The sequence below is a fragment of the Nelumbo lutea genome, chromosome 5, assembly GCF_056320005.1.
Source record: "Nelumbo lutea isolate HS-2025 chromosome 5, American lotus-T2T, whole genome shotgun sequence".
In the NCBI taxonomy this organism is placed as follows: domain Eukaryota; kingdom Viridiplantae; phylum Streptophyta; class Magnoliopsida; order Proteales; family Nelumbonaceae; genus Nelumbo; species Nelumbo lutea.
The window spans coordinates 30,061,637-30,088,621 of NC_142688.1; the positions used below are offsets into that span (position 1 = coordinate 30,061,637).

A 26,985-nucleotide genomic window follows, 5' to 3' on the forward strand; every position below is an offset into this window, starting at 1 on the left:
TGAGACACTACATCAAGGCCGAGAACCAACGCAATCAGTTAGGGTTCATGTCTGATCCATTGGATTGAAATCGACCTATATTGACAACCCTAATTTTGTGCTTTTATCTAATGGATGGATTAAACATAGGGTAAAATATATAAGAGGTGTTTTAACTAGATACAAAGTATAGCGTATTTTAATAAATTCATAAAATTATAAGAGATGTTTTAATAAATGTCCTTTGGGTGGGATTGGAATTGTGATGTGAACCATATTTGGTGATTGGTGATAGACTGAAGGTCTCGAGTCGGAGTTAGAATGTGGATTGAGTGTTGGATTGGAATCTAATAGCAGGAGAATCGTTTCGTATATCACCAATAGAGAAAATCTCAATCCAACTAGCAATCAACAATAGACCGAAGGTCTCAAGCTATTGCAGCTGTATGCCCTTGTCCTTTTTTCTATTTTGGCTTTCGGTTGTTAATTGAATTCTTTTTTATTATTTATTTTTGTATTATTTAAGTCACTATAAGTGACATGTATTATTCAAGATTTTGTGTCCAAACGCCCATATTATTAAGTTTTTTTTTTTTCGTTTTGTGTAATTTTTTTGCTGAAACCTCTAATATAATTATAATAACCTCCTGAACTGCAAATAGATCCTTTTTGTTATAATCCTTTAAAAAAAGGCATGAAAATGTCTAAAATATTTATGTGATTTGACTAAAATGTTTAATTTTTAATTTTTTTTTACATATGAATCATTTCTTCAATCCCTTTTAATCTTTTTCTAAAATTGATTTATTTTTCAAAATTATCCTTTATATTTTTCGGTTTTCATAAAGTTTATATTATTTTTATAGAAACCAACCTAATTAGTAGGGATGACAATTTTTCCCATTTCCCCGATCCCCATGGGGATCCGTCTCAAATGAGGCAGGGATGGGGATGATTTCCCCCCGCAGGGACGAGGATGGGGAAATTTTCATCCCCATTAGCAGGGATGGGGAGAGCACTCCCTGCCCCGCGGGGACCCCAATCACCTTTCATGTGATCCCCACTAATATATATGTGTATATGTATGTATACATTATATATGTACACATACGTCTATATATTAATGTTTAAAAAATATGGTTGAATATGTTTGAATCTTTTTTAATAGATTGTAAATTTTAATTAATTTTAAATAAAATAAAAAAAATTATTAACATTATAAAAAATTACGGGGAATGGGGTTCCCTATGGGGATGGGGATAACCTTGTCCCCGTTAGCGGGGATGGGGATAACCGGGGATGGGGATCCCCCCGCCATACTTTTTTGCCATTCCTACTAGCTAGTAACTGTATGGACATTTTGATACTTTTTATAGGATTATAATGAAAAGGGCCTACATGGGGGTGGATTCGAGTCGAGCTAAGCCGAATTGTACCAAGCTCAATCTCGATTCGAGACTGTTCTACAAGGCTCGAGCTCGAGCTCGACTTTGAAAAAAAATATTTTATAAAAATAAAAAATTATATATAAAAATATTTTTTATTTGATATTTAAAAATTTAAGAATTATAATATTTTTATTATATATATATTGAGCCGAGCCGAGCTTGAGCAGCTCGTGAAAAGCTTGGCTCGTTGCCACCCCTAGGCTTACATGAAAAATTCAAGGGGGAGGTGATTGTAATTATCAAACTTTAGAGGAGGTTATTGAAATGGTCCAAAACTACAGGGGAGATTTCAACAATTTTACCCTTTCCTTTTTTGCAAGAGCCTGTATGATTATGTGTTTTTTTTTTTCTTTTTCTGTAAATTATGTCTCGATCTATTGAAAAGAACCCTTGCATCATTAAACTAAGGGTCCATTTGGTTTGTTGGAATAGGGGTTTGGAATCGGAGTCGGTATGGTCTATTATGATTCCAACTATTTGGTTGGGTGGAATCGGAATCCCATTTCCATTCTTATTGAAATGACATCCTCCCATTTGAGTGAATGGAAATTGACCATTCCGATTCCAACTACAAACCAAACAGACCCTAAACTTACTTGTGAAAACGGATTCATCTCCCAAAGTTCCAAATGAGTTTAAGAAAAACAAAAAATAAACTAGTGGTGTTGGTCCTAATTAGTATTTTATCAGGTCCATTCAAATTTTGACAAAGCCAATCCGAGCCCGCCTAAGTTGCACCCTTAAAACTATTGTTTCAATTAAAACAAGTGGGGGTGATTACGGTTTGGTTAATCGAACTAAAGGCTTTTTTTTTTTTTAAACCAAACCATTACCCTATTGATTTTTGAAAATCATAGATAAAAACCAATCCATTAACCACTTGATTAATTTGACTTTTGACCAATTCAGTTCATATAAGGTTTTAAAAATTGGACTGGACATGGAACTGTTTTGACCATTGGTTTTTGGGTCGAACAGTCTGACCATTCAGTTTAGACAAACGGCCCATTCTGATTTAAAAAATAAAAAATGAATAAAATAAAAGGCCAAAAAATTGTCTATATTGATGGATCAACGGTTTGACTGCCTGGATTAATGAATCGTTGACTAAATCAACATTTTTTGACCCAGAAGTGGTTTTAGGGTGAAATGAAATTGGTTCCCAGATCAACCGGTCCAACCATAAAAATACTGAACCGATCATTTCGATAAACCAGTCTGTTTAATTGGACACCCCACAAACAAAGAATGACTAAACCAGCCAAAAAATTGATGGCAAACATGCATTCAAACGCATTCCAGTTGTTGGTTAGCTGGGAAAAGAACAACTGATGACTTATTTTCTAAAAGCATTAGGGTTTAAAGCAAAAAAAAAGACATGATTAAACATAGTTTCAAATTGAAATATGAGGATCTTAATCACTCCGAGAAGTGAAAAAAGAGCTTATTCTCACTCCTAAATGCTTCGACACTGAAACTTCGGTAGATGGCTTCCGCAGTTACAAAGATAAAACATTCAAATAGTTCAACAACTGTATCACAATGACAATTAAAAAATTACATATATATATATATATATATATATATATATATATATATATATATACCAAATAATAGATACGAAAAATTTTCAATTATGGTTTAGTTTGGAAGGAGTGCAAATATAAATGTGTAGAGTGTAAAATCTTGTATTTTTTATTATTTTGTATGCATTTGCACGGTACATATTTATCTTCATATTCTTTCCAAACTAAGCCTATAGTGCAATTGGATTCAAGGTCCATTGAAAGTTTCACAAATTCCAAACCCATGCCGACCCAAACTACACTCCTAGTTCAAAGAAAGGACAAAGCATAATGTGAGATACAATAATTCCAGCAAATAGATAGAATTAATGTATGTATAATTTAAGTTGCATTTGGCATTCTTTATTTTAAGAACTTATTTCTTTTTTGTAATTAAAAACTTAGTATTCATAAAAGCATTTTAACAATAAAAAGAATATAAGTCATTAAAATAAGAAATGCCAAATGCAACCTTAGTGTATATGAGCATGTGCATGTGATGTATATAATAATGAAATTAAGTTGGCAAGCTACTTAACATGGTCAATGAGCATTTCCTAATGGAGTCATTGCAATTATTGGCATTTTGTATGACTACTCTTTTCAATTAACGAAAACAAGTGCCTATTCTATATCTAATGCACCTTTGCATTGAGCAAGGGATGGTATCGCTCGTAAAAATTGTACCTTTAGGCTTTGCTTCCTTTGTAAATCCAAACTAATTCACATTTATATCTGTGTTTGTCCATAAAATGATTTGTTCCTGTTTTTGATGCAAAATCCAAATTTTGCACCACCTCTTTTCACTTCACCTTCATTTCATCTCATAGAACCAACAAATCACAATATTTCTCATATAACTCTCATAAAATGATTTGCACCTCTTATTGGATGCAAAATTTGCACCACCTCTTTTCACTTCACCTTCACTCCATCTTATAGAACCAACAATCTTTCTCATATAAGTTGAGAGTAGGGGTTCAATGGACCTACAGTTTTGAATTGGATCTGTTCAAATCAAAATCATTTTGGACGGATTGGACAGACCAATAAGATATATTGAATTGGATCTGTCCAGACAATGGTCCAAAGTATCTACTGAATTGGATTGGGCTTGATCCATCTGCAACGAATTTATATTGGATTGGGTAGGTTGAATCAATATCCAATCTATTGATAAAAGATAAAAATGCGGGCATCAATTGTTAGGTTTGAGCTAGAACCAATCTAAATTAAAATCAATTTGAACAAATTAGATGGTCCAGACATTGAATTAAACTAATTCAAAATGATCAAAATCACTCATTGGAGTGGATTGGACCTGATCCATCCATAATGGAGTCATATTGGACCAAATCCAATCCAAGTGGCACCCCTAGTCGAAACCACATCATCTCACTTCAATCTATTGTAGCTTTCATGAATCAAGTACCAATCTTTCTCTTACCTTCATTTTTCGCTCTTATAAATTTGGGGACATGTCATTTCACCTCACATTTTACTCCCTCCTAGCAAAAAATGAAACATATTATTCATAAAAAAAAAACAAAAAAGAAAAAAAAAATCCCATAAGGAGAATGAAAGCAGAACGGAGTAATGGTAAGGCTAGGCAATAGTGTAGAGGTTGAACTCCCAGTTGAACCGGGGTGTAAAATGGTTGGATGCCCGGGCCAGAGCCATGGAGGGTCGGGCCTGGGTTATACATCATCCATAGTCATAGTGAAAACTGAAAAGTGGTCTAATGTGTGGAAAAATAGACCGTTTGTCCCGCCAAATCAGCAACTACGAGTAGAAGTATTGCCACGTTGGATCAACGGCTATCCTTGCCTTTTAAGCCTCCAAAATCCAAATAAACCCATGAGGATCACACGACACGAGCTAAAATGGTTCAGCCAAGCCAAGTAGCCAACCAAACAAAGCCGAGCCAGCTAGAAGTCATCTCTCTCTCTTTTCTCTTACTTGGCCGACAAATCTATACACTCAGATACACCAAAGGCTCGGATTATCATATTGATTAATTATAAGTTACAAATGCCTTCTTTCAATTAAAAAGTTACAAATGCCTATAGTATGACCAGAATACCCCTGCTGATATATAGACACTAGTTATTCATTTAGCTCTGTTGCGTTCGTACTGTCCTTGTATATGCAACTCGCTACAGACACGGTAGGATCTACAAAAGTTGAGCTATGGGTTTTTTTGGCGTTCCTCTTACGGGGCCCACCTTGTCCGTAGCGCGTTGCATATGCATCTGTTCATCTACTAAGAATATTGAAGCAATAATTGAAACTACGCCCATCTCAACGTCTTGATCACTGATAAGGTGAGAAGAGTGAATAGGTGAATCCGTGAGTCTAGATTTTCAGTGTACATAAATCGTAAGTCAACGATGCCGCTATACACTACCTTTTATTTATCAGACACAGCATTTCTTACCGTTGTGTTGTGTTCCACCGTAATCAGCATCCAAACCAAACGCCTCTGTCCTCTAACGCAGATTACGCAACAAATCTGTCACAAACCTGTTCAAGTATTCAGCGTTTTTAAACTGCTGACGTGGCAATTTTTTTTTTCCAAAAAATTGACCACGAAATATATTTGATGTTGAAAACCCTATTTTACCAGTGGCCTTCGACGGTGGCTTTATACCTCATACCTGTGATGGGATCTACTATAATTAATAATTAACAAATACGGAATATCTCCACCACCATCCACCATGCATTAGGAATATCTCCCATGAATTATAATTAATAAATAGGGAAGATGTTAACGATGCATGATAGAAGTGTAAAGAGTAGATCGGGTCTCTAGAGTGCCACCTGTGGTACTTTTGAGCAAGTCATGAATTAGAAGCAGCAAAAATATTTGTAATTTGCAATCATGCAGTGACAATCTAATAAGAAATAGTGCAAAGAAAGAGGGGTATTTGGGTCATTTGAGGACGCAAGAAGGGTAGAAGAGTTGGAGCCTAGTAAAAGTCGATTGGGACTCTTTACCAGCTGTCAAGAATGTCATTTGCGTAAACATGAAAACAAAAATCATAGCTGGAATTAGTTGAGCCTTTGTTTTCCTTCTCTTCATGGATACTTTTCTTTCTTTTTCGAGGCATGTGAGAGAGGCCAGTTTTGCTACAACTCAAAATGATGTCATCACATATGGAAAATCTAAATAGGTAGTCCAGTTGTCAAAGTCATCGTATGCCACGTGGCAAGAATGTCACCTTTGAAGAAGGCCTTGGCCTTGGTTCTTTATCAGGGAACAATAAGCAGATGATAGAGATGGGCGTTGAGGTGGGGAAGTGCAACTGAATGGGAGAAGGGTTCCTTAGTCCTTACCTAATACCTACTCCTTATCAGGTTGATTGATATTGATCGTTGCTACTCTGTGTATTAGTGTATGTGTTTCACCCCCTGCTATAGTTTCATTAATTTATTAAAACCTAACCTATATTTGCATTTTACTCAAACACTCTATAATTTATAAATAATTTACTTAATCGACCTTCTGTTGGATGAAGTGTAAAATACCGGATTTGACCCAGATATCCATTCAAACAAATGTAATCAAATGAAAACAAAACTGAAGATGCCATTTTTACCCTTAATAAAAAATATAATAAGGGTATATTTTGAAGTAAACAACCTTTGATCCAACAGCAGGCCTCGAAGCAGCTTCCACCTTAACTGATCAAGAAATAGTGACTCTTCATTTTCTGGGTAGCATGGGATCACCAGTAAAATGGATCGAGCAGAATGGCCCTTCTAATAATTTTGTCGTTATAGTTCAACCAAATGAAGTTGATTTCTCACCTGTATTGAAATTATAGTATAATAAAGTCATTTTCCTACATAACAACAATGAAAATTTAACGAATCTGTTGGACTTGTTAGTTAAGGCTGTGTTTGGTTTGAATGAAAAAGGTAGAGGCATTTTTCTCATTCATTTGTTTAACTGTTTGGCTGCCTCGGCCTTCATGGGTTAAAGAAAAAAAAGAAAACCAGAGGGGAACAGTGGACATTGGGAAGGCATTTGTGAAAGCAAGCAAATAGGGCTGCAAGTTGGGCCGAATTAGGTTGGATTGAGGCCAACCCTAAGTCCTAAACCCCTAACCCTAGCCCTAACCCAACTCAACCTTCAACCTGATCTATCCAATCCTAACTAAATTCCTTCAACCTAACTTTAACTTCGGCTTGGGCTGGGCTCGAGTTGGGCCCAATCCAACCTTTTTTCCAATATATATATATATATATATATATATATATATATATATATATATATATATATATATATATATATATATATATTAATACTATGTTTTATTAGCATTTATTTGTTGATGTTATTATTGGTTCTTTTAATAAAAATCCAAAAAATAGGGGAACAATGGGAAGTGGGGAAGGCATTTGTAAAAGCAAGCAAGCGTTGATGAAAGTAATGGACGTTGGCTGATTGATTGATTGGATTTACGTTATCCCAAAAAAAAAAATAATTGATTGGATAGATCTGATGATTCAGTTTGGGGTACGGTGGGGCCATGACACAGTTTGGTAGTGGGTCAATATTGATCAAGTAAAAATAGGGTTCACTAGGTATGTGGACAAGTGACCACCGCACCTTCAGTTCATCACTGAAGATTGGAGAACTACAAAGGACTGCAAATCATATCAGATTAAAAAGGAAACTAATTCATCATGAATTCTCCTTTAAAAATTGGAACAATGAATGATCGATTCGACAATTTCTGTTTGTTAAGAAATTTAAAACTCCTAAAACAATGTGGTAAGCCCATGGTCAATTCTTTCAAGACAAAGACAAGAGATCATGATTTAGTGGACTGAATCATTCTAGAAGGTTTTGATTTTTGACAGTTTAGGAGTTAGGATCCATGTCCTCTATAATTGGGTTTCTCTAATTATGCTTTGCTTCATACAGCAAATTAATGTCTAAATGAAGATAACCAAAAATTAAATAAAAGTAGTTCAAATGTTCAATTAAATATTAGAAAGAGGAGAGATCTATTTATGAAACCTAATTATGAGCTATAAGCATTGATGGACGGCCAATCATCCATCCATCCATTCAAAATAAAAAAAGAGAAAAAGAAAAGAAAAGAAAAGAAAAAATAAGAAAAGAAAAGAAAAAGAAAAAAGCATTTGATGAATGGCCTATGGCATTCCCTTATTTAGTCATTTGGGAGGTAGGCAGTCATATCTCTCATAGACATGGTGCTTAGTGCCAGCCCTTTTTGGCAGTGGATTCGGCTCATCAGCTCCTCAATCCTAATCGTTCAATCAGTGGGCCATCTTTTGACTTGGACGATGAATAAGTCCAATAACCTCCAAGGACCACAGAAGCTAGAGAGAGTTAAACATGGTATCCAGCAAAGGATATGGTTAATGATTGGTCAGGCATGTGCCTCATGGGTCCTAGGGCCCTCTTATGATGATGGACCCCAGATCCATTACATATATTTCTTTCACTCCAGTGAAAGTGTTTTTTTTTTTTTCATGGTTGTGTTTGTCTTTATGCTGGAAAAGCTTAACATAAATTATTTTTTGGTAGTACTCATACTCAAAGCAACGGTAGACCCGCTGATTCGACCAGGTGCTCGATCCATCGATCCGAACAACGGTTTTTAGTTATTTTGATTTAATTATTATTATTATTATTATTTTTAAATTGAAAGAAGACATTCACTTGAACCAAAAAGTTAAACGATTGAAAAAAAAACCGGTGGTCAAAACGATTTCAGTTTCATATCGATTTTTAAAACATTATTTTCTGCTCTCATCAAATGCAATTATATACAATGGGAAAGGTTCTTTCTATTTGTTGGTGTTGCAAAAGGATTCCGTCTAAATCAGGTCAGGCTTAAATTTTAGGCATGCTCGGACCTGGCTACTGGGTTCGCCTTTGTGACTGTAATCAGTAAGTTGTAGCATGTAGACTGGGGCTTCTGATGCTTAGGACAACTATCTGTAGTAAATTAAGATTATCAGGACCCACCTTTCACTGGGTCTCGATTTAAAGGTTTACTGGGCAAAGATCAGCCTAAATTGTTTTCTAAGGTTACTATGTTACCAAATTTAGAACGCCAGGTCCATAAGGTGGTAAAGTCGGATGTTTTTCGAAAGTCCAAAATTCAAAACGCATTCTACTTTCTATAATGTCAACAGTTTTTTTTTTTTTTTTTCAATTTTATGGTTTGGTTTTTCATAGCTAAAATTTTCATTTTCAAAATTTGTTGATCGGTTTGTGTAATATATTTGTTGGTGGTGGTGTTTTTCTTCAATGGACCAATTTCGTTTTTAAGATGCTTTTCTGGAAACTCATGTCAGTGAATTCGTTTCCCTGACGTGATTTTTTCTATTTAAAAAAACAGATAAAATAAAATGAATATATCCAGAACAACCCCAATATATATTTTAATATAAGGGATTAATATGGATGGTTAGAATTGTTACAGGTGGTTACGACCCACTTGGACAACTTGTACACCTCTAAATATTGGGTTAAGTACTCTGCAACCCAATGCAGATTTCTGAATGACAGTCCTCCCATAGCCTACTAGTATCTCCTCCCTATATAAATCGCATCCTACCTGTGAATTTGGCATTAATTCATGGTCAGGATTCATACCCTGTATCATGGGTCTACAAAATTATGACCTGGACTGATCAGTCCTTCTCCCATAAATTATTTTAATGCAATACTATTCTCTTCGAGCTTTTTATTCATTTCCCTTGTCCTGTTCCCGGTTTATAATTAGCGGTAGGTTTGAGTTCTACATAAACCTGGACTGATCAGTCCTTCTCCCATAAATTATTTTAATGCAATACTATTCTCTTCGAGCTTTTTATTCATTTCCCTTGTCCTGTTCCCGGTTTATAATTAGCGGTAGGTTTGAGTTCTACATAAACTCCTTGAAGGGTCTGGAAATTAATGGATGGATCAGATGGCAGGAAAAAAAATAAAAAAACTAATCATACTTAGGGGGCTTGGGCCTTCTTCAGGCCCGGGTTTGTGTGCATATTATATGATATATAATTTAAAATATTATATATATATATATATATATATATATATATATATATATATATATATAATATTTTATATATAAAAGCTATAGGCCCAGAATCAAGTCGGGCTTATGTTTGAAGCCAGAAACTTGCATCAGGGCCAAACTATAGCCCTTATCATAGGTACAAAGTCCAGTCCGGCCCATGATCACCCCTAGCCATACTGGTCTTTGTTGTACAGGTGTAGGTCCTGTAAGGTGGGACCTTGGCCATGGATGATGATAGTTATCCTTTCAACATCTGCGACATGGTAAGTTATAGGAGCCAGAGACCACAAATAGAGGCCCGTTAGCCCTGTGTCTTGAGCCAAAGACAACCAAAACCGATCCGAAGAACAGCTAAACAGCTGGGTAGTGATAAAACATAAAAATGAGATCGGATTTCCTGGACTCCGGATCTCCTTCCCACGCCTACCCACAATACACTATCCCCTGTGAATTGGGAACATCTCCCCTGCATAATACGATGTTCTCCATGTGTGGCTGAGATAAACTTGGGTAGAGTTTTGGTGGGCAGGAGATCAGACTCATTTCCTGCACTCGGATGAGTGTGTGCAGGGGTGCACTTCCAATCAAACCGAACACATGTTTACTTAAGCACACCGTGCATGTGCGGAGAAAATTAAAGGGTAATTTTTTTCCACTAGTTTTTCATAATATAATTTTTGAAGCAAACCAAAAAGAAAAGGTGAAAAATAAGCAAACCAAAACCCAATTCAAATGGAAGAAGAATCTCAAACAAAGAGACTGGAAAGACGCCATCAACGATTGCGGGAAATTCTTGCTTTTGCAAGAAATTATTTTATTTCTTCACCATTTCTTCTTTGCGTACCATTAACACAGACCCTCTTATTCTTGTTTTCCCCACCCGTCACATTCCTCGCCTCTATCTCAAACCATACAAGATGACAGAATTTCTGTAACATTCATTTCGTCTCTGACCTCATTCTACCTAGACAATTCCCAATCTGATTGGTCTTAGTGAATCTTCCTTAGACAAATGCCAATCTGAGACTGGCAGAAATCTGCTTTGGGCCATTAAGTTAGACAAAAGCTCCAAAACTAACCACTGGAATTGGTCACTATGTTACGATCCATTTGTCCCATGTTGATAATACGGGATGCTAATGTGAAGGTATCCCATTCTACCTGTTGTGGGGTATATATGTGCTTAGGTTCCCTCCCTCTAACAGCTAGTTTTTAGGGGTGAATTCTCCCAAGTCACGTAACATGCTTCCAGATCATAAATTATGGGATATCGGCAGACTTCTCAAGCTCTACTCGTATATTTAAAAAATTAATTTCTTGCGAATGATTTACTCCCCTTGTCAAGCTTAAAAAAGGAAGGATTTCCTGCAATGGTTGATGGCATTCGTAGAGTTTTTTTTTTTAGTTTCAAAAAATTATATGTTAAGGTACCATTTAGTTTTCTGTACATGCAACTAGGGTCCCCACATGTGAACTATGATGTGTTTGATTTTGATTGGAACTTTGGAAGTACACCCCTGCACACACCTATCCGAGTGCAGGAAATCCGGTCTCCACAAAAACACCTCAATCATTTACTTTCATATGCTTTACAATCAATCAGTTTAGAAATTCGGTGGAAAAAATCAGATAAAAAACAGATTTTATTTGGAAAATGTTTTAAGTAATCTGTTCAGTGTGGTGCAACGCCACCGCTGCAAGTAACTGCATACAAAAGTTGGAATTGCTGAAAAGGGGAGGTTTCCCATTTAATCATTACTCCCCAAAACCTAAGAAAACTGAAATGGGCATAAGAACTAACAATATTTTAGTGTTAAGGACAACTGGGCAAAACCCACCCCCGAGCAAATTTTTTCTTTCTTTTAAAGATAAAAAAATGTAAAAAAAGGAAAAAAGAAACTCATGATTTAAGAAATGCTGATAGAAGTAGCATATGATTGAAGCAGGGACAGAGCTTGCTCTGTGATGGCCCTGTTCCTTGCTTGTTTTACCCAATCACCTATTACTTCCTCTGCTTGGCTACCACGAACACCTCGCTCAAGAGCATCTGCTGCTTCAGCAAGTTTCCCTTCAGCTAAGAAGCTCTCAACTCTATTGATAACAGACTCTATACCATCGCCGGATTGGTCATCTTCTTTCACCTGGAGAGGGAAACAAATTCGCATAACAAAAAAGAAAACCATGATACACGATTTTGCATTACCAAAAAAAAAAATGCACGATTTTGTTTCGAGAGTTTGCAGGCAATTCCATAAATGTACCTTTAACAAAGAAGCAATGTGAGCTAACGAGTGTGCCATGATGCCCCCCCCACCAGGTGGAATAAAGCTATAATGCCTTACTGTCCCCTTCAAGGCATCAAACTGCAATAAGAAATGGAGGTTAGAAGGAATACTAGTTTTTGTTGTTCACTCAGTTGTACGGTATTTTTGGAAACACGGACTTCATTTTCCTTCAGGCTGCATTTGTTTCAACATAAAACTGGCTTAAATTTTTTCAGGCTGAAATATTTGACCTATATTTTTCCCCTTCTACGATAAGAACTTATCTCCCCAGCAACGGGTAGTTTAATACAATCTGTAGTTGACTTCCTTTCTTTTAAGTTAAAAAAAAAAGATGCAAGATAGTTAAGAATATTACTACATAAATGAGAAGTTAATTAGAAAACTATTTCATAACTAATATTTGACAACAGCATTACTTAAAGAAAGTCTAAAATGCGAAAATATGTAAAAGATCCATGAACCATTGGTAATAATAGGAAAAAAATCTATTTCTTATATTATTACAGTAATTACTTGTTACTTCCATGCCAATTGTTATTTCCATGACAACTATTACTTTCTCAGGTTAAGGATTTAAGATTTAGGCTTGTGAGTGTGAAAATAGGTTGAGGGAAGGTGGATAAAGGGTTTTAGGGTTAGTGGGGTGATCTGATTTGATTAATGAAAGGCATGGGTTTCTTGGGCTAAATCTCTATTAAATTCTTAGAGAGAGCATAGGTACATTAAGGGCAATTTTTATAGAGATATTTCACTCTAGAGAAAATGCAAGAACACTGGGATTTGTTAGAGGGAGTGGAAGGGCTCACATGGGATTGATTTAAGTGCTCAAATGAAACCGACTGATGATGTTCACCTTTCTTCTTGACAGCTTACTGAACTTCAAAATTTGAATTAGAGATGTGTAGTAGACTCAAAATTTCAATCAAGGAATTTCTGAATTTTTTCCTTCGTTTTCATGCATTTTTCAGTGCTTTGGGTAGAAAAGGTCATCATTATCATCCATACCTTGTCCCAACTAATCCTGTTTCACCAATTCGTTCTATCTAAAGCCATATCCACTGTTAAATTATTAGCCCGTAAATCATTTCTTACTGTTAACAGCTGTTATTTTTTCCTATGTATAGTACCACAGGGGTACTATTGTACTTTTACTCCTTTTTATTTTAGTTGCTGTCGCCCTAGTATATATATATTAAAAAAGCTGCACCGCCAGCAGTATCTTTTTGCTTTCAATTCTCTCTTCTCTCTTCTCTCTTCTCTCTCTTCTTCCATTCTTTTCTCCTGCATAACATGGTATCAGAGCGGGACTATCAGATCTGAAAGGAGAAGTTGAGTGAACAGTTTTTTTCTTCTTCACACCAGATTTCCAGATCTTCCGTCCTCATCAGCTGTTCGGCTGATTGAAGATCTCACACATTGAAGTAACTTTTCTCTCTCTCTCTCTCTTACCTTTTTTTTCTGGTCGTGTGCCAGGGCAAAACCTGTACTAGGTCTACCGATTGGATGTGAGGTGATCAGCACCTCTTTCTTTCCTTTTTTGTGGGGACGACTGATCCCTGTGAAACTGTAGGTCGTGAGGACATTTTTTTGTTGCTGCAACAGCAGCTTTTATGGTGAACTGTGGGTCAGAAAGTGACCAATACCTCTTGTGCAGCAACAGCAGCTTTTATGGTGAACTGAAAGTCAGAAAGTGACCAATACTTGCTGTAACAGCAGCCCTGTTGATGCGTAGATCAAGAGATGACCTGTATGCACTGTGGCAACACTTGTGTTGAGCTTGTAAGTCAAGGGATGACATGTTAGTGCTGTAACAGCACCTGTATTTTTTCAAAAGGAGGTGTTTTTCTGAAGTTTTTTTTTTTTTCATTCCCCCTCAGTGTTGAATTTCTTTAAGGCTGTGTACCCCATTTAAGAGTTGTATTCGAACCTGAAATCATGAGTGGTGAAAATTCTGCTACATCCGGTGTTTCCTCAATGCTGAATGGAACGAGTGGGGTGTGGACCTATCCTTTCCCAAGGCTGTTATTGCTCTTGATGGTTTAAATTATTTAGAGTGGTCAAGATGGATCAAGCTGTACATCACTGCAAGGGGAATGATAGGTTATATTAACGGGAGAATCAAAGAACCATATTCTGGGAGTGCTGAATATGACAGATGGAACCAGGAAAACAGCATGGTTATGTCTTGACTTTTAGTTTCTATGCAACCTCCAATAAGAAGGAATTTCATGTGGGCTGAAACGGCAAATGAGATATGGGAACAAGCAAAATCAACATATTCGGGACTGCGACACTATACAAAAATCTACCAGCTACAGGCAGAATCGTCTACTTGTAAACAGGGGGAGAAGTGTTTATTTGTGTACTACTCAGACTTGACCTCTGTCTGGAAGGAGTTAGATCATTATCAGAGTGTGGACTAGAAGTGTGATGAAGATGCAAAACTGTACAAAAAACTAGTCTCTCAGCAGAGAGTGTTTGCTTTCTTACATGGTTTGAACCCTACATATGAATCTATTAGAGTCCAAATCCTAAGTAGCAAGGATCTTCCATCAATTCAGGAAGTTTATGCTCTTGTATAATCAGAAGAAAGCAGAAGGAATTTGATGAACAATGCTGGAGGAGATGCAGTTGTGTTGGCAGCAAAAGGGAATGTTACTACCGGTGGGGGAAATACTTCTAAGAAGGGGGATCTTCAGAAAAAGATGGATGATAAGGATAAATTGTGGTGTACTCATTGCCAGAAACCCCAACACACCTGAGACACATGCTGGGATCTTCATGGGAAGTCGAAATGGGCTCAAGATCTGAATAAGAAGCAAGGTTCAGATATGAATAAAAAGTCAGGACAACAAGGTACAAGAAAACACACTATGGCAAACATGGCTACTCAGGAGAATCAACCCCCCATTCATACTGTGACTCAGACACATTCATTTGGATCTGACCCAAGGGAGGATATTATAAATTCCTTCCGTGACCATTTAGAGCTCTATGGTAGAGCAATTCGCCAGATGGATTCTCCTCCCTCAACTTCACTTGCGTCTAAATCAAGTAACTCTGCAACAGCTTTCCATGTTGCTTCTCATAACCCTAACACTCCTTAGATCATTGATTCTGGAGCGTCAAAACACATGACTGGTACGCCCTCTTACTTTTAAACCTATCACCTTCTTTCTGGAAAGACAATGTGAGACTATTCTGATGGATCATACACTACAACAGCTAGTCAAGGAACCATTTCTCTCCCTCTCAACCTTACCCTCTCTGATGTTTTACATGTTCCGAAATTTCTCATTAATTTGTTCTCTATTAGTAGTATTACTAATTCCTTAAACTGCTTAGTGACCTTTTTCCCTTCTTACTATGTGATCCAGGATCTGGCCTTGGGGAGAACGATTGGTAGAGGATGTATGGTTGATGGACTTTACATGCTGGAGAATAAGGTTGGTCTTCAAGTCACAGAGTCTAAGAGACAGTCCTGTAAGAGTCAAGTTTATTTATGGCATTGTCGTCTTGGTCATTTATCTTTTGAGTCTTTGAAAGTGGTGTTTCCAGATTGTTTAAGTCCGTGTCCGTTTCAGATTTCTCTTGTCAAGCTTGTCAATTGAGTAAACAGTGTAAAACTCATTTTCTTTAAAAAATAATAAATCTGAATTTCCTTTTCACATTGTTCATTCTGATGTGTGGGGCCCTGTTACTTTACCATCTGAGAGTGGCTACAAGTATTTTATTACCATTATCGATAATTATTCTAGATATACATGGGTATATCCCATGCAGACCAGGGATGAAGTACAAAAAATTATCCAAGATTTTCAACGGATGGTCTTCACCCAATTTCAAACTAAAATCCAAATTCTTAAGTCAGATAATGCCAAAGAGTATTTTCATAGTGATCTCATGGAATTTTTTGCTTCACGTGGTTCACTTCACCGTAGCTCTTGTGCCCAAACACCACAACAAAATGGTGTTGCTGAAAGAAAGAACCGATACCTCCTTGAAGTGGCCCGGGGTTTACTACTCCATATGAATGTCCCAAAACACTTGTGGCTTGAGGTTGTCCTTTGTGCTACCTACCTCATCAACCGTATGCCCTCTAGTTGGTTAGAGTGCAAAGCCCCACATCAACTTCTCTTTCCTAAGGCCCCCCTTCTTCTCATTCCTCCTCGTGTGTTTGGTTGTTGCTACTTTGTCCAAAATTTGTCACCCACTCGTGGAAAATTGGATCCTCGTGCTATTCCTTGCATATTCCTGGGGTACTCCTTCACTCAGAAGGGATACCGTTGTTTTAATCTTGTTTCTCGAAAATTTTATGTTTCCATGGATGTCTCTTTCTTTGAGAGTGAGCCTTTTTTTCCGTTTCTCCTCAGGGGGAGAGTAGGAATGAGGAGAAACTGGTTCAGCTCCCTCTTCTTCCTAATCCTCCTCCTTTTTGTGTCATCTCCCGTCGTCACAAAGGCCAACCAAATTCAAGAGCTGTGGAGAATCCAGAAGCTGTACTTCCAATGCCATTAAACTCTTCGGGGGCGGATCATACTCACTTAGGTATCTTGGTTCCCATTGATGTCCCTGACTCCATTGCAATTGATACCTCTGTTGCTAATGACCTTGACCTTCCTATTGCTCACAAGAAAAGGTTTTAGATCGTGCACCACTAAACACCCCATTTCCCACTTTGTTTCCTATGAAAACATTTCACCCTCTTTTCGAGCCTTTCTCCCATCCATTGACAGTGTCCCTATCCCTAAGAATGTGGCAGAAGCTCTTTCAGTACCTGAATTGACAGATGCTATGAAGGAACAAATTAATGCCCTTCATAAAAATGGCACATGGGAACTTGTAGATCTTCCTCAGGGAAAGGATCCAGTTGGATGTAAATGGACGTTCACAGTCAAACATAGGGTTGATGGCACGGTGGAGAGGTGTAAAGCTCATTTAGTGGCAAAGGGGTTTACACAAGTGTACAGAGTTGATTATGCGGAGACTTTTGCACCCATTGCCAAGATGAACTCCATTAGAGTTCTATTCTCTCTTGCTGCTAATCTTGACTGGGATCTACATCAACTTGATATCAAGAATGCATTCTAACCATAAATTAGGTTTACATGATACAACCCCTGGTTTTCAGGCTCAAGGCAATGAACAAAAGGTGTGCAAGTTGAAGAAGTCTTTATACGGGTTGAAACAATCACCGAGAGCCTGGTTCAGCGGATTCCATGCAGCAGTTCAGCAGAAAGGATACAAGCAATGTCAATCTGATCACACATTGTTTGTGAAAAGAGGAGAAGGTAAAATTGCTGCTTTGATAGTATATGTTGATGATATAATTATCACTGGCAACTGGAAGGATGAAATCCAAAAGTTGAAGAGTTTTCTTGCCACACAGTTTGAAGTAAAGGATCTAGGTCCTTATACTTCCTAAGAATTGAAGTTGCCCGCTCAAAAAGGGGTATCTTCATTTCCCAAAGGAAGTATGCCCTAGATTTACTCCAGGATACAGGAAAAATGGGAGTGAAGATAGTTGATTCCCCTATTGATCCTAACCATAAATTAGGTGACAGGCAAGATGAACCTATCAAGGATGTGAAACAGTTTCAGAGACTTTTAGGGAGATTGTTATATCTTTCTATGACCCGCCCAGATATTGCTTATGCAGTTGGTGTCCTTAGCCAGTTCATGCATGCCCCTATGACCACTCATCTTGAAGCAGCAGAAAGAATCCTCCGATACCTTAAAAGGTTTCCAGGTGCTGGTTTGTTGTTTCAAAGGCACGGACATTTGAAAGTTGAAGTGTATACTGATGCAAATTGGGCAGGATCCCTAAATGACAGAAGTCAACTAGTGGCTACTGTACCTTCATAGGAGGAAATCTGGTTACCTGGAGAAGCAAAAAACAAAGTGTGGTAGCTAGATCCAGTATTGAAACTGAATATCAAGCAATGGCTCATGGAGTGGCTGAAATTATGTGGATAAAGAATCTATTGAGTGAGTTGGGTTTTCCAATGGACAGACCTATGACCCTATTCTGTGATAACAAAGCAGCCATAAACATTGTTGCTAACCTTGTGCTACATGATAGAACTAAACACATCGAAGTCGACAAGCATTTTATCAGAGAGAGAAGGTTATCACAGGGAAGTGTGTACTCCCTATGTCAACTCTAAGGATCAATTTCCAGACATCTTTACAAAAGGACTACACCACTCATGACATCATGATTTATGTGACAAGTTGGGCATGATTGACATTTATGTCCCAACTTGAGGGGGAGTGTTAACAACTGTTATTTTTTCATGGTACCACAGGGGTACTATTGTACTTTTACTCCTTTTTATTTTAGTTGTTGTCACCCTAGTATATAAATTAAAAAAGTTACACCGCTAGTAGTATCTTTTTGCTCTCAGTTCTTTCTTCTCTCTTCTTCTCTCTCTCTTCTCTCTTCTTCCATTCTTCTCTCCTACATAACACTCGCTACTTCTACCCATGTCCTTTTTGGTCTACCCCAAGCTCTTCTAGCCCCTTCAATGTTTAACAGATCAGTTCTTCTAACTAGCGCAGTTGGTGGTCTTCTATGTATGTTCCCAAACCATCTTAGTCTACTCCCTCTCATTTGATCACCTATGGAGCTACTCCTAGGCTCTTATGGATAACTTCATTCCTAATCCTATCCTTTCTAGTTTTTCCACTCATCCATCTTAGCATTCACATTTCTGCCACATTCATTTTCTAGACATGTTGTTTCTTGACTACCCAACACTTTGCTCCATACAAAATAGCTGGCCTTACAATTGTTTTGTAGATATTTACTTTTAATCTAAGTGATATTCACCTATCACATAAAAGTCCAGATGCACCCCTCCATTTGGACAGAAAGGGTATTTTTGTTATTTTGATATATTGGTAATGGATCTTATTGTCAGGAGTCATCAAATAATATATGTTGCACTCTTATCTATTTTTTTTAAAGACAGCCAAGATGGTGTTGCATGTAACCGAAGGTCCACAAGGGACAGTAAGAAAACAGAGTTTAGAAAAGGCAACCAAGACGTTTTATGTAACCACTCTCCGTCAGACACAATTCTTACTAGCTAAAAAATGAGCAACCTGGTTGTCTAGCCTTTTAATAAGCCTCCATTTGACAATTTTAATGTTTTTTTATCAGTAAATAACGAGATTTCATTAATATCAAGTTCAAGTATTACAAATTTACAATTAGGTGAGGTTTTTTGCACCCTAGAGGGAACTTTTTCATTTATAATTTTGCCCAAAACATTTGGTGCCTAGATGTCCCTTGTTTAGCCAAGACATCCACCATCCCATTTGCTGATGTTCTCACCTATTTAAAGAAAACATTCAGCTCCCTTATGCTTTCTATTTCCCAAAAAGTATGTCTGTAGATCCATGGAATTTGGGAACTACATCTTGTCCATGAAATGACCACCTAAGAGTCCCCTTCCACCTCCAAGTTGTGGAAACCAAATTGCTTGGCAAATTTGAAGCCATGGAACAGCGCACACAGCTCTGCTGTCGATGCATTACCATCTGCTAATGGTCCTAAAAACAATGCTAACACGTTTCCTTCTGTGTCTTGAAAAACCCCTCCCATTCATGCCACAACCTGATATCCAATATAACTCCCATCAAAAGTTGAGTTTAACAAAGTTAATTGCTGGGTTCTCCATTCCATATTTACTTTTTCCTTGATTTGAGACAATAATGTCACTTTCTTCCAAGTTCTCATAATGTCCAAGGTTCAAAATATCAAAACATATCGGTGACTTCCTGATACACCCCTACAGTGGGTGTTTCGAGGTTTGACCTGGTCCAGGGGATAGATGGACCTTAAACCAACCCCCCCTGAACCAGTTTGGAAAAAAAAAAGCACAGCTCGATACAGGCTGATATTTTGAACCTTGATAATGTCATTTATTGAGAAGCCTTGGAAATCCTCCATAGTCTTCACCCACTGTGCCACCTTAATTTTCACTGTATCAAAGATCTCCATCTCTGTTCTACCCTTTTCACTCAAAAAGTCAAAATCCTCCCATTCCTTTCTTCCTATACAGTCATAACATGGCGGCTCTCACTGCTTTCCACATTATTCTTCCCCCTTTCTTTGGTTGTCTAAAGAAGTCATTTGACTACTTTAATATTCTTAGCCCCCAATCCTGGCCTTCCTTTGTTTATATTTGCAAAATGCAGATTGCCATAGTCACCTCCCTAACACATTCACAACATTAGGATTTTTTTTATCAGTAAAACTTGGGTTATATTAATTATATGTGAAAAAACAGTACACTTTTGATTTGATGATCATGATATCAAACCCAAAATCAACACTATGTTACAAAGATGCCTAGAACAATTCCTCCCTTTCTTTGTTTAGCAAGGGAGTCAGCTAGCCCATTTGCACTCCTTCTAACCCATTTGAATTCAGCACCCAGATCTCTTGCAATCCTTTTTATTTCCCTAATCCCTATAAACTATAAGCATTCTTGAGGGTCCAAGAAATGATTACTTTTGAGTCCCTTTCCACCTCCAATTGACTGAAGCCCAATTACTTAGCTAACCTGAGGCCTTGTAGTAAAGCCAACAATTCAGCTTTTATGGGGTTAGCCACACCAATTGGTCCAGAGTAAAGAGCCAACAATCTAGGCTCCAAATTTCTTATTGACCCACCAATACCTGCCATGCCGGGGTTACCCAAAGAGCTTCCGTCAAAATTCAGCTTTACTTTACTGCCTTGTAAAGTTTCTGTTCCATTTTTATTCTTTGTCTCTAGAGGAAAGTGCTATCTCCTTCCAAGCCCCTAGGAGTTTTTTGTCTAGTCATTATTTGCTCAAGTTTCAAGTCTCCTAGTCATAGATTCAGTAGATATTAAGTTATCAGTGTTTGTCTCTTACATTCAATGGCGTTTTCATAATTATAGTGAATAAGGTTTCATTGGACACTCACCTATAAATTGTTCTGTTGTCTTACATTTTAGAATAAATGAATCAAGTTTTTGAAACTCTTCCTTATTCTTAATTATGTGATGCAATTTCATCTAGGAATGGTACCTAGATTTCTAAGAATGATTCTTGGAGAAACCCTAGAAAAACTCTAGGACTCTGTCTTGTCACTCAAAATTTTCTCTCATAATCTGTTGTTACTGCTATTAAAAGTTACTGGTCTGAGCATTGAATCACAGGAGTCAAGCTGGTATTGGGGGCCGAATTATTAAGACAAACGGGGACCTGATCTGGGCATTTAGTGGGCCTATTGGAGTAGCAGATGCTGCTGAAGCAGAAATATGTGCCTTGTTGGTGGGCTTGACTGCTTGAGATGATCTGTGGTGGCTCTTAACATCACTGATGTGATGGTGGAAGGTGACTCCAAGAATGTAATCAATTGGATGAAAAGGGAGGGCCCTTGGAGATTCAATTGTATTTTTAATGAGACTTTGGAAATCAAGTTTAATTTGATCTGTCACTTCAGATGGATTCCTAGAGAGTTTTTTTATTGGAGGGAGGGATTTTATGCATAATGACTCTCAAAGACTTTGTAAATTCTAGGATGGTCTTTTCGTTTTTGTCCATTATTTGACATTGCTGTATATATCCGATTCTCCTCATGTGCATCCTTTCCCCCCAAGTTTTATGCTTTCCATTGAATGAAACATTACAGAACTCATCATCTAAAAATTGTCCATCAGAAACCCTACTTTTTTAGTCCTTCACTCTGATAAAATTACCCTTATAAATCCTATACAAAAATGTTTACAGCCTTCTGATTAGCATCACCCTATTTTGCAAGTTACAGAATTTATTCTTTTTACTTCAGAGCATTTTTTTGATGAATAATAATAAATTTATTGATTCAGAAGCAAATTTAGAGTGAATTCATACATCATCCCAGCGAGAGGCGCGAGCTGCAGCCCCTCCTTGAATCTTACAAGTAAACTAGGAAAGAAAAACAAGAATCACAACTGAGCCCAAAATAATTCTTCCCTATTTACCCCTTGCTTAGCTAACATATCTGACAAAGTATTTGCTGATCTCCCCACCCACTGTACAGTGACCAACATATTCCTTGTCAACCAACTGAATTTCTTCATTTCATTCTTGTATCGCCACATTGCCTCTTCAGAATTTTTCAACCAACCCACAACCACTTTGGAGTCCCCCTCGATTATTAGTTGTACCCCCAGCTGGTTTGCAAATTGCACCCCTTGTACAACATCTAAAAGTTCTGCCCTGATGGCGTTCCCAAATCCCAAGGGACCTGAGTAAAGCAACAAAATCTCTCCCTTCGCATTTCTCAAAGCACCCCCCATTCCGGATAAACCTGGATTACCCATGCTACTTCCATCAAAGTTCAACTTTAGTGAGCCTTCGGATGGAGGAGACCAGCTTGTAATTGATTTGTCCATTAGAGATGAACACCTCGCTACTGCTGACCAATTTCTCCAAAGGTCATTAAAGGAGAATTGATGAAAGATTTCCAAGGTCTTCAGCCAATGTATTGCCCTATTCAACACACAGTCTTTCAAATCCTGGCTGCTCCTTTCCTTTTCTTGAAAGATTCTAAGATTTCTTTCTTCCCAAAGAGTCCAAATCAAAGTAGCGCGAGCACATCTCCACATAATTCTCCCTATTTTTGTAGGCCAATAAAAGGTAGAATGGTTGAAGAGCATGTGAACTTCTGCTGGTAGACTCCAACTATCCCCAAACAACGAAAGTAGCCAAGCCCAAAGGTCTGCAGAAAAGGGACAAGATATTAATAGATGGTAACAATCATCACCGTGAGCTCTACAGAGGATACACCAATTAGGAGAAATACAGAGGAAAGGTCTTCTCTTTTGTAGGTTATCTAAAGTGTTTACTTTCCCATGGAATACTTCCCAACAAAATGCCATAATTTTTGGGGGAACTGGCCTACACCAAATTTCTTTTGACGGAAAGGGTTGGTAGTAGAAAGTTGAGAGATGGACTTGAAGAAAGAAGCACAAGTGAAGGTTCCATTGGGTCTAGGAGACCAAACCCTCTTATCTGGCTTGGAGGGATCCAAACAAAACCCAAAATCCCAAGTAGGATCTAAAGGTGTTTCTAAAGGTGAGACAAATTCTGTGACCACCTCTTTTTTGTACAAAGAAATAGAAAATAGCGAAGGGAACAAATCCTTTAACGGTGTGTCTCCTACCCAAATATCCTCCCAAAAATGGACAGAGTTGCCAGAACAAACTTCATACCCGATAAAATTGAGGAATTGAGGAAGGGTGTTGTGAATAGCCTTCCAAGGTGCTGCTAGGTTAGCTTGCCTCGATACACCAACATCCCATCCATTCTCTAACCTCCCATGAATGCTTCCCACCACCTCATGCCACAATCTCTCTCTTTCCAAAGGCCATCGCCACAACCATTTCCCTAACAGAGTTTGATTTTTTCTAGTTACCCTCCCAAGTCCCAAACCCCCCTCTTCTTTACTTCTGCACACAATTTCCCAATTAACCAAGTGATCCTTTTTACTTCAGAGCATTCCATATATGCAGGATTTTCAAAACTGTTTTTCTCTCTTAAACCCAATTATTAAGCCACCTCCTAACCCAATCCCTTCTTTCACCTTGTTTTTCTTCAAATTTTGTTTACTTTCAACAACAGTCCACCATACTAGACCACCTGTTTGTCAAAATTCCCCAGCCAGCCCTAAATCAATATAAGAGAAAGAGACAGAAAAGAGAAAAGACCCTAAGGGAACCTAGGCTCATTCTAGGTTGTATAGAGATCATTCACCATCGCCAATGTTGCATAAAGAAAGTTCACTCAATAAATCATCAATGTGATTTTTGAAACTAAAGGGCATATGCATGGGGGTTGGCGAATCCTAGAAAACCTGAGAAAACACAAACAGAGAATTGCTACTCCTACCTTATAAAAGAAAAGATACCAACTCCCAATCTACTAAACATAGTTTTCAAGGCGCCAAAGCGAGGTTGGGCATCAGGGGGGCGCCTTGCCGCCTAGGAGATGGACTCTTTTATATAGAAAATATAGATCCTAGGGTAGTTCCCTAGGTACCGTAGCCATATTTCCTTAATAATTATTCATAATTTTCATAATAAAAGTGTAGAATTCATGTTAAAGTATAGAAAATCAACATATTCATGAGAAGAAAAAAAAGGAAGGAAAAGAAAATTCAAAAAATATAGGGTCTAAACCCTTATTTTTGTTATAGGAAAAGAAGAAAAGAAAAAGTGTTGATTATAGTAGTAGTACTGTATTAGAAAATGTGTTGATTGGACAAAATTTTAAGTTCTTCCTTACTTATTGGTTCAGGTTTTAAAGTCTTTGAGGGTTCAATACAGCATTTAGCAATGTTTGTATTGATTAAATCCTAACAAATATGAAAATAATAAAAACAAATTAGTATATAAAAACACAAAATGAGTATTTTAGTTTAATTGTGCCTATTTTATAATTATAATGTCAAAAAATAAAGAATAAAAAAGTATTCTACAATACATAGTACAAGATTGCTAGGTGATTAGGCAAGGCGAGCCTCAAAGGGCGCCTTGTCACCTAGGCGTCTCCTTGACAACTATTCTACTAAATTAATGACGATTAAACTTTAAAGTCCTAGGCTGACTGGACACACAGCTTAGACAAAATTACCAAAATATCCCTGCTAAAAAAACGGTTCATTTCCTAACTATTGTCATCATGCCAAATCAGAGCCTGTTGTTGAGCCTTTTTTTTCCTTCATAAAGTCTTTAGTTTGCAGCTGTCTTAGATGGTGATGATTTATAAAAATAAAAAATAAAAAAAAAAGTAAGGCATTGGCCGAAGTGTGTCATAGAAGGGATCACCATCGAGGTTATACATTGGCTAAAATCGCTGGACCTGTTCAAGGGCTTCTCTGTAGATGACTTGGAGGATGGAGCACAGTAGCAGCTTCCTCCTGCCCCTCTTTAACTATTCAAGAGAACTGCCCGCCCCCGTTATCTGTGGCTGTTAAGCTAAACTTTGATGGCAGCTCTTTAGGTAATCCAGGCCCATCCGGAATTGGGGGTGTCTTTAGAGATGGAGGAGGAAAATTCTAGCCCGATAGGATTGGGGGACTCTCTTAGAGCAGAAGTTCTGGCACTCCTAAAGGGGCTCAAACTGGCTAAACAGCTGGGTTTTCAGCAGTTGGAAGTGGAGGGAGATTCGAAACTGGTAATAGGTTGGATGCAAACAAACAGTTTAGGTGCCCAGTCCCTTAGACAACCTGTAAGGGAGATTGTGCAACTAACAAGGGAGCTTGCAATCTGGTTTAAATGGACTAGGAGATCAGCCAATGCAATGGCTGATACTTTAGCAAAGCAAGGAGTTAGTAGGCAGGACCTTTTTTGGGCCTGTTTGTAATTTTGACGAGGGGTCACCTTGTTTTTGAAGGTGACAGTTTGTACTAAGTTTTGCCCCTCTTTAACTATTCAAGAGGACTGCCCGCCCCCGTTATCTGTGGCTGTTAAGCTAAACTTTGATGGCAGCTCTTTAGGTAATCCAGGCCCATCCGGAATTGGGGGTGTCTTTAGAGATGGGGGAGGAAAATTCTAGCCCGATAGGATTGGGGGACTCTCTTAGAGCAGAAGTTCTGGCACTCCTAAAGGGGCTCAAACTGGCTAAACAGCTGGGTTTTCAGCAGTTGGAAGTGGAGGGAGATTCGAAACTGGTAATAGGTTGGATGAAAACAAACAGTTTAGGTGCCCAGTCCCTTAGACAACCTGTAAGGGAGATTGTGCAACTAACAAGGGAGCTTGCAATCTGGTTTAAATGGACTAGGAGATCAGCCAATGCAATGGCTGATACTTTAGCAAAGCAAGGAGTTAGTAGGCAGGACCTTTTTTGGGCCTGTTTGTAATTTTGACGAGGGGTCACCTTGTTTTTGAAGGTGACAGTTTGTACTAAGTTTTTTTAAAGAATTAATGAAAGTTACCATTTCCCATAAAAAAAAAAAAAAAAAAAAGAGGTAAGGCATTGAAGTGGGGAAAAGCGTTCAAGTGACAAACATAAAAGATGTAAAAATAACAGGATGCTCCAATTGAAAAAAAAAAAGGCAACAAAAAAGAAATAGTCCCTTTGGATCTTGAGCAGTTCCATAGGTTAAATTTCTGCCTGAGGACCACTCTACCTATCTACCACATAGTTGATGCAATATATCTTCTTAGTTGGTCATGGAATATATGATCAAATTCCACATTATGCCCATGAAATCCCCCCCCCCCCCCAAGGGCACATGCACACAGAGATCACTAATAATGTAAAACACTATAATGCAAACCTATCTCATAAAAAAAGCATTTTTTATTGATTTGCCAGAAAAAAAAATATGTTATATAGGTAGGGAAGAAAGATATAAACATGATAAGGAATTAAGAAACCACATCAAGGACTAAGGTAAAAAAAAAGGGTAGCCCAGCGCATGAGGCTCCCATCAATGCAAGGTCTGGGGAAGGGACACACGTACGCAGCCTTACCCCTGCAGATACACAAAGAGGCTATTTCCAAGATAAAATGCATTTAAATTACTTCTCTAATCCTGGCAACCATGAAGGCATGACGTAATGATGTAGCAACCTGCGAGGTGCCAACTAGCTGGTTGGTGAAGTCTCCTGCTT

General features: G+C 37.8%; 1 protein-coding gene across 3 annotated transcripts in view; it reads right to left on the reverse strand.

Annotated features, from left to right (window-relative positions):
• Positions 1–11,678: 11,678 nt before the first annotated feature.
• Positions 11,679–26,985, reverse strand: part of LOC148851377 (MICOS complex subunit) — a 36,955-nt gene continuing 21,648 nt past the window's right edge. For all 3 annotated transcript variants that reach the window (XM_088945178.1, XM_088945177.1, XM_088945176.1), the window contains 2 exons: positions 12,324–12,425; positions 11,679–12,203 (listed from right to left, as the gene is read on the reverse strand). In XM_088945178.1, coding sequence (XP_088801304.1) covers positions 11,970–12,203; positions 12,324–12,425 — 336 coding nt within the window. In that variant the 3' untranslated portion in view covers positions 11,679–11,969. The remainder of the gene's footprint in view (positions 12,204–12,323; positions 12,426–26,985) is intronic.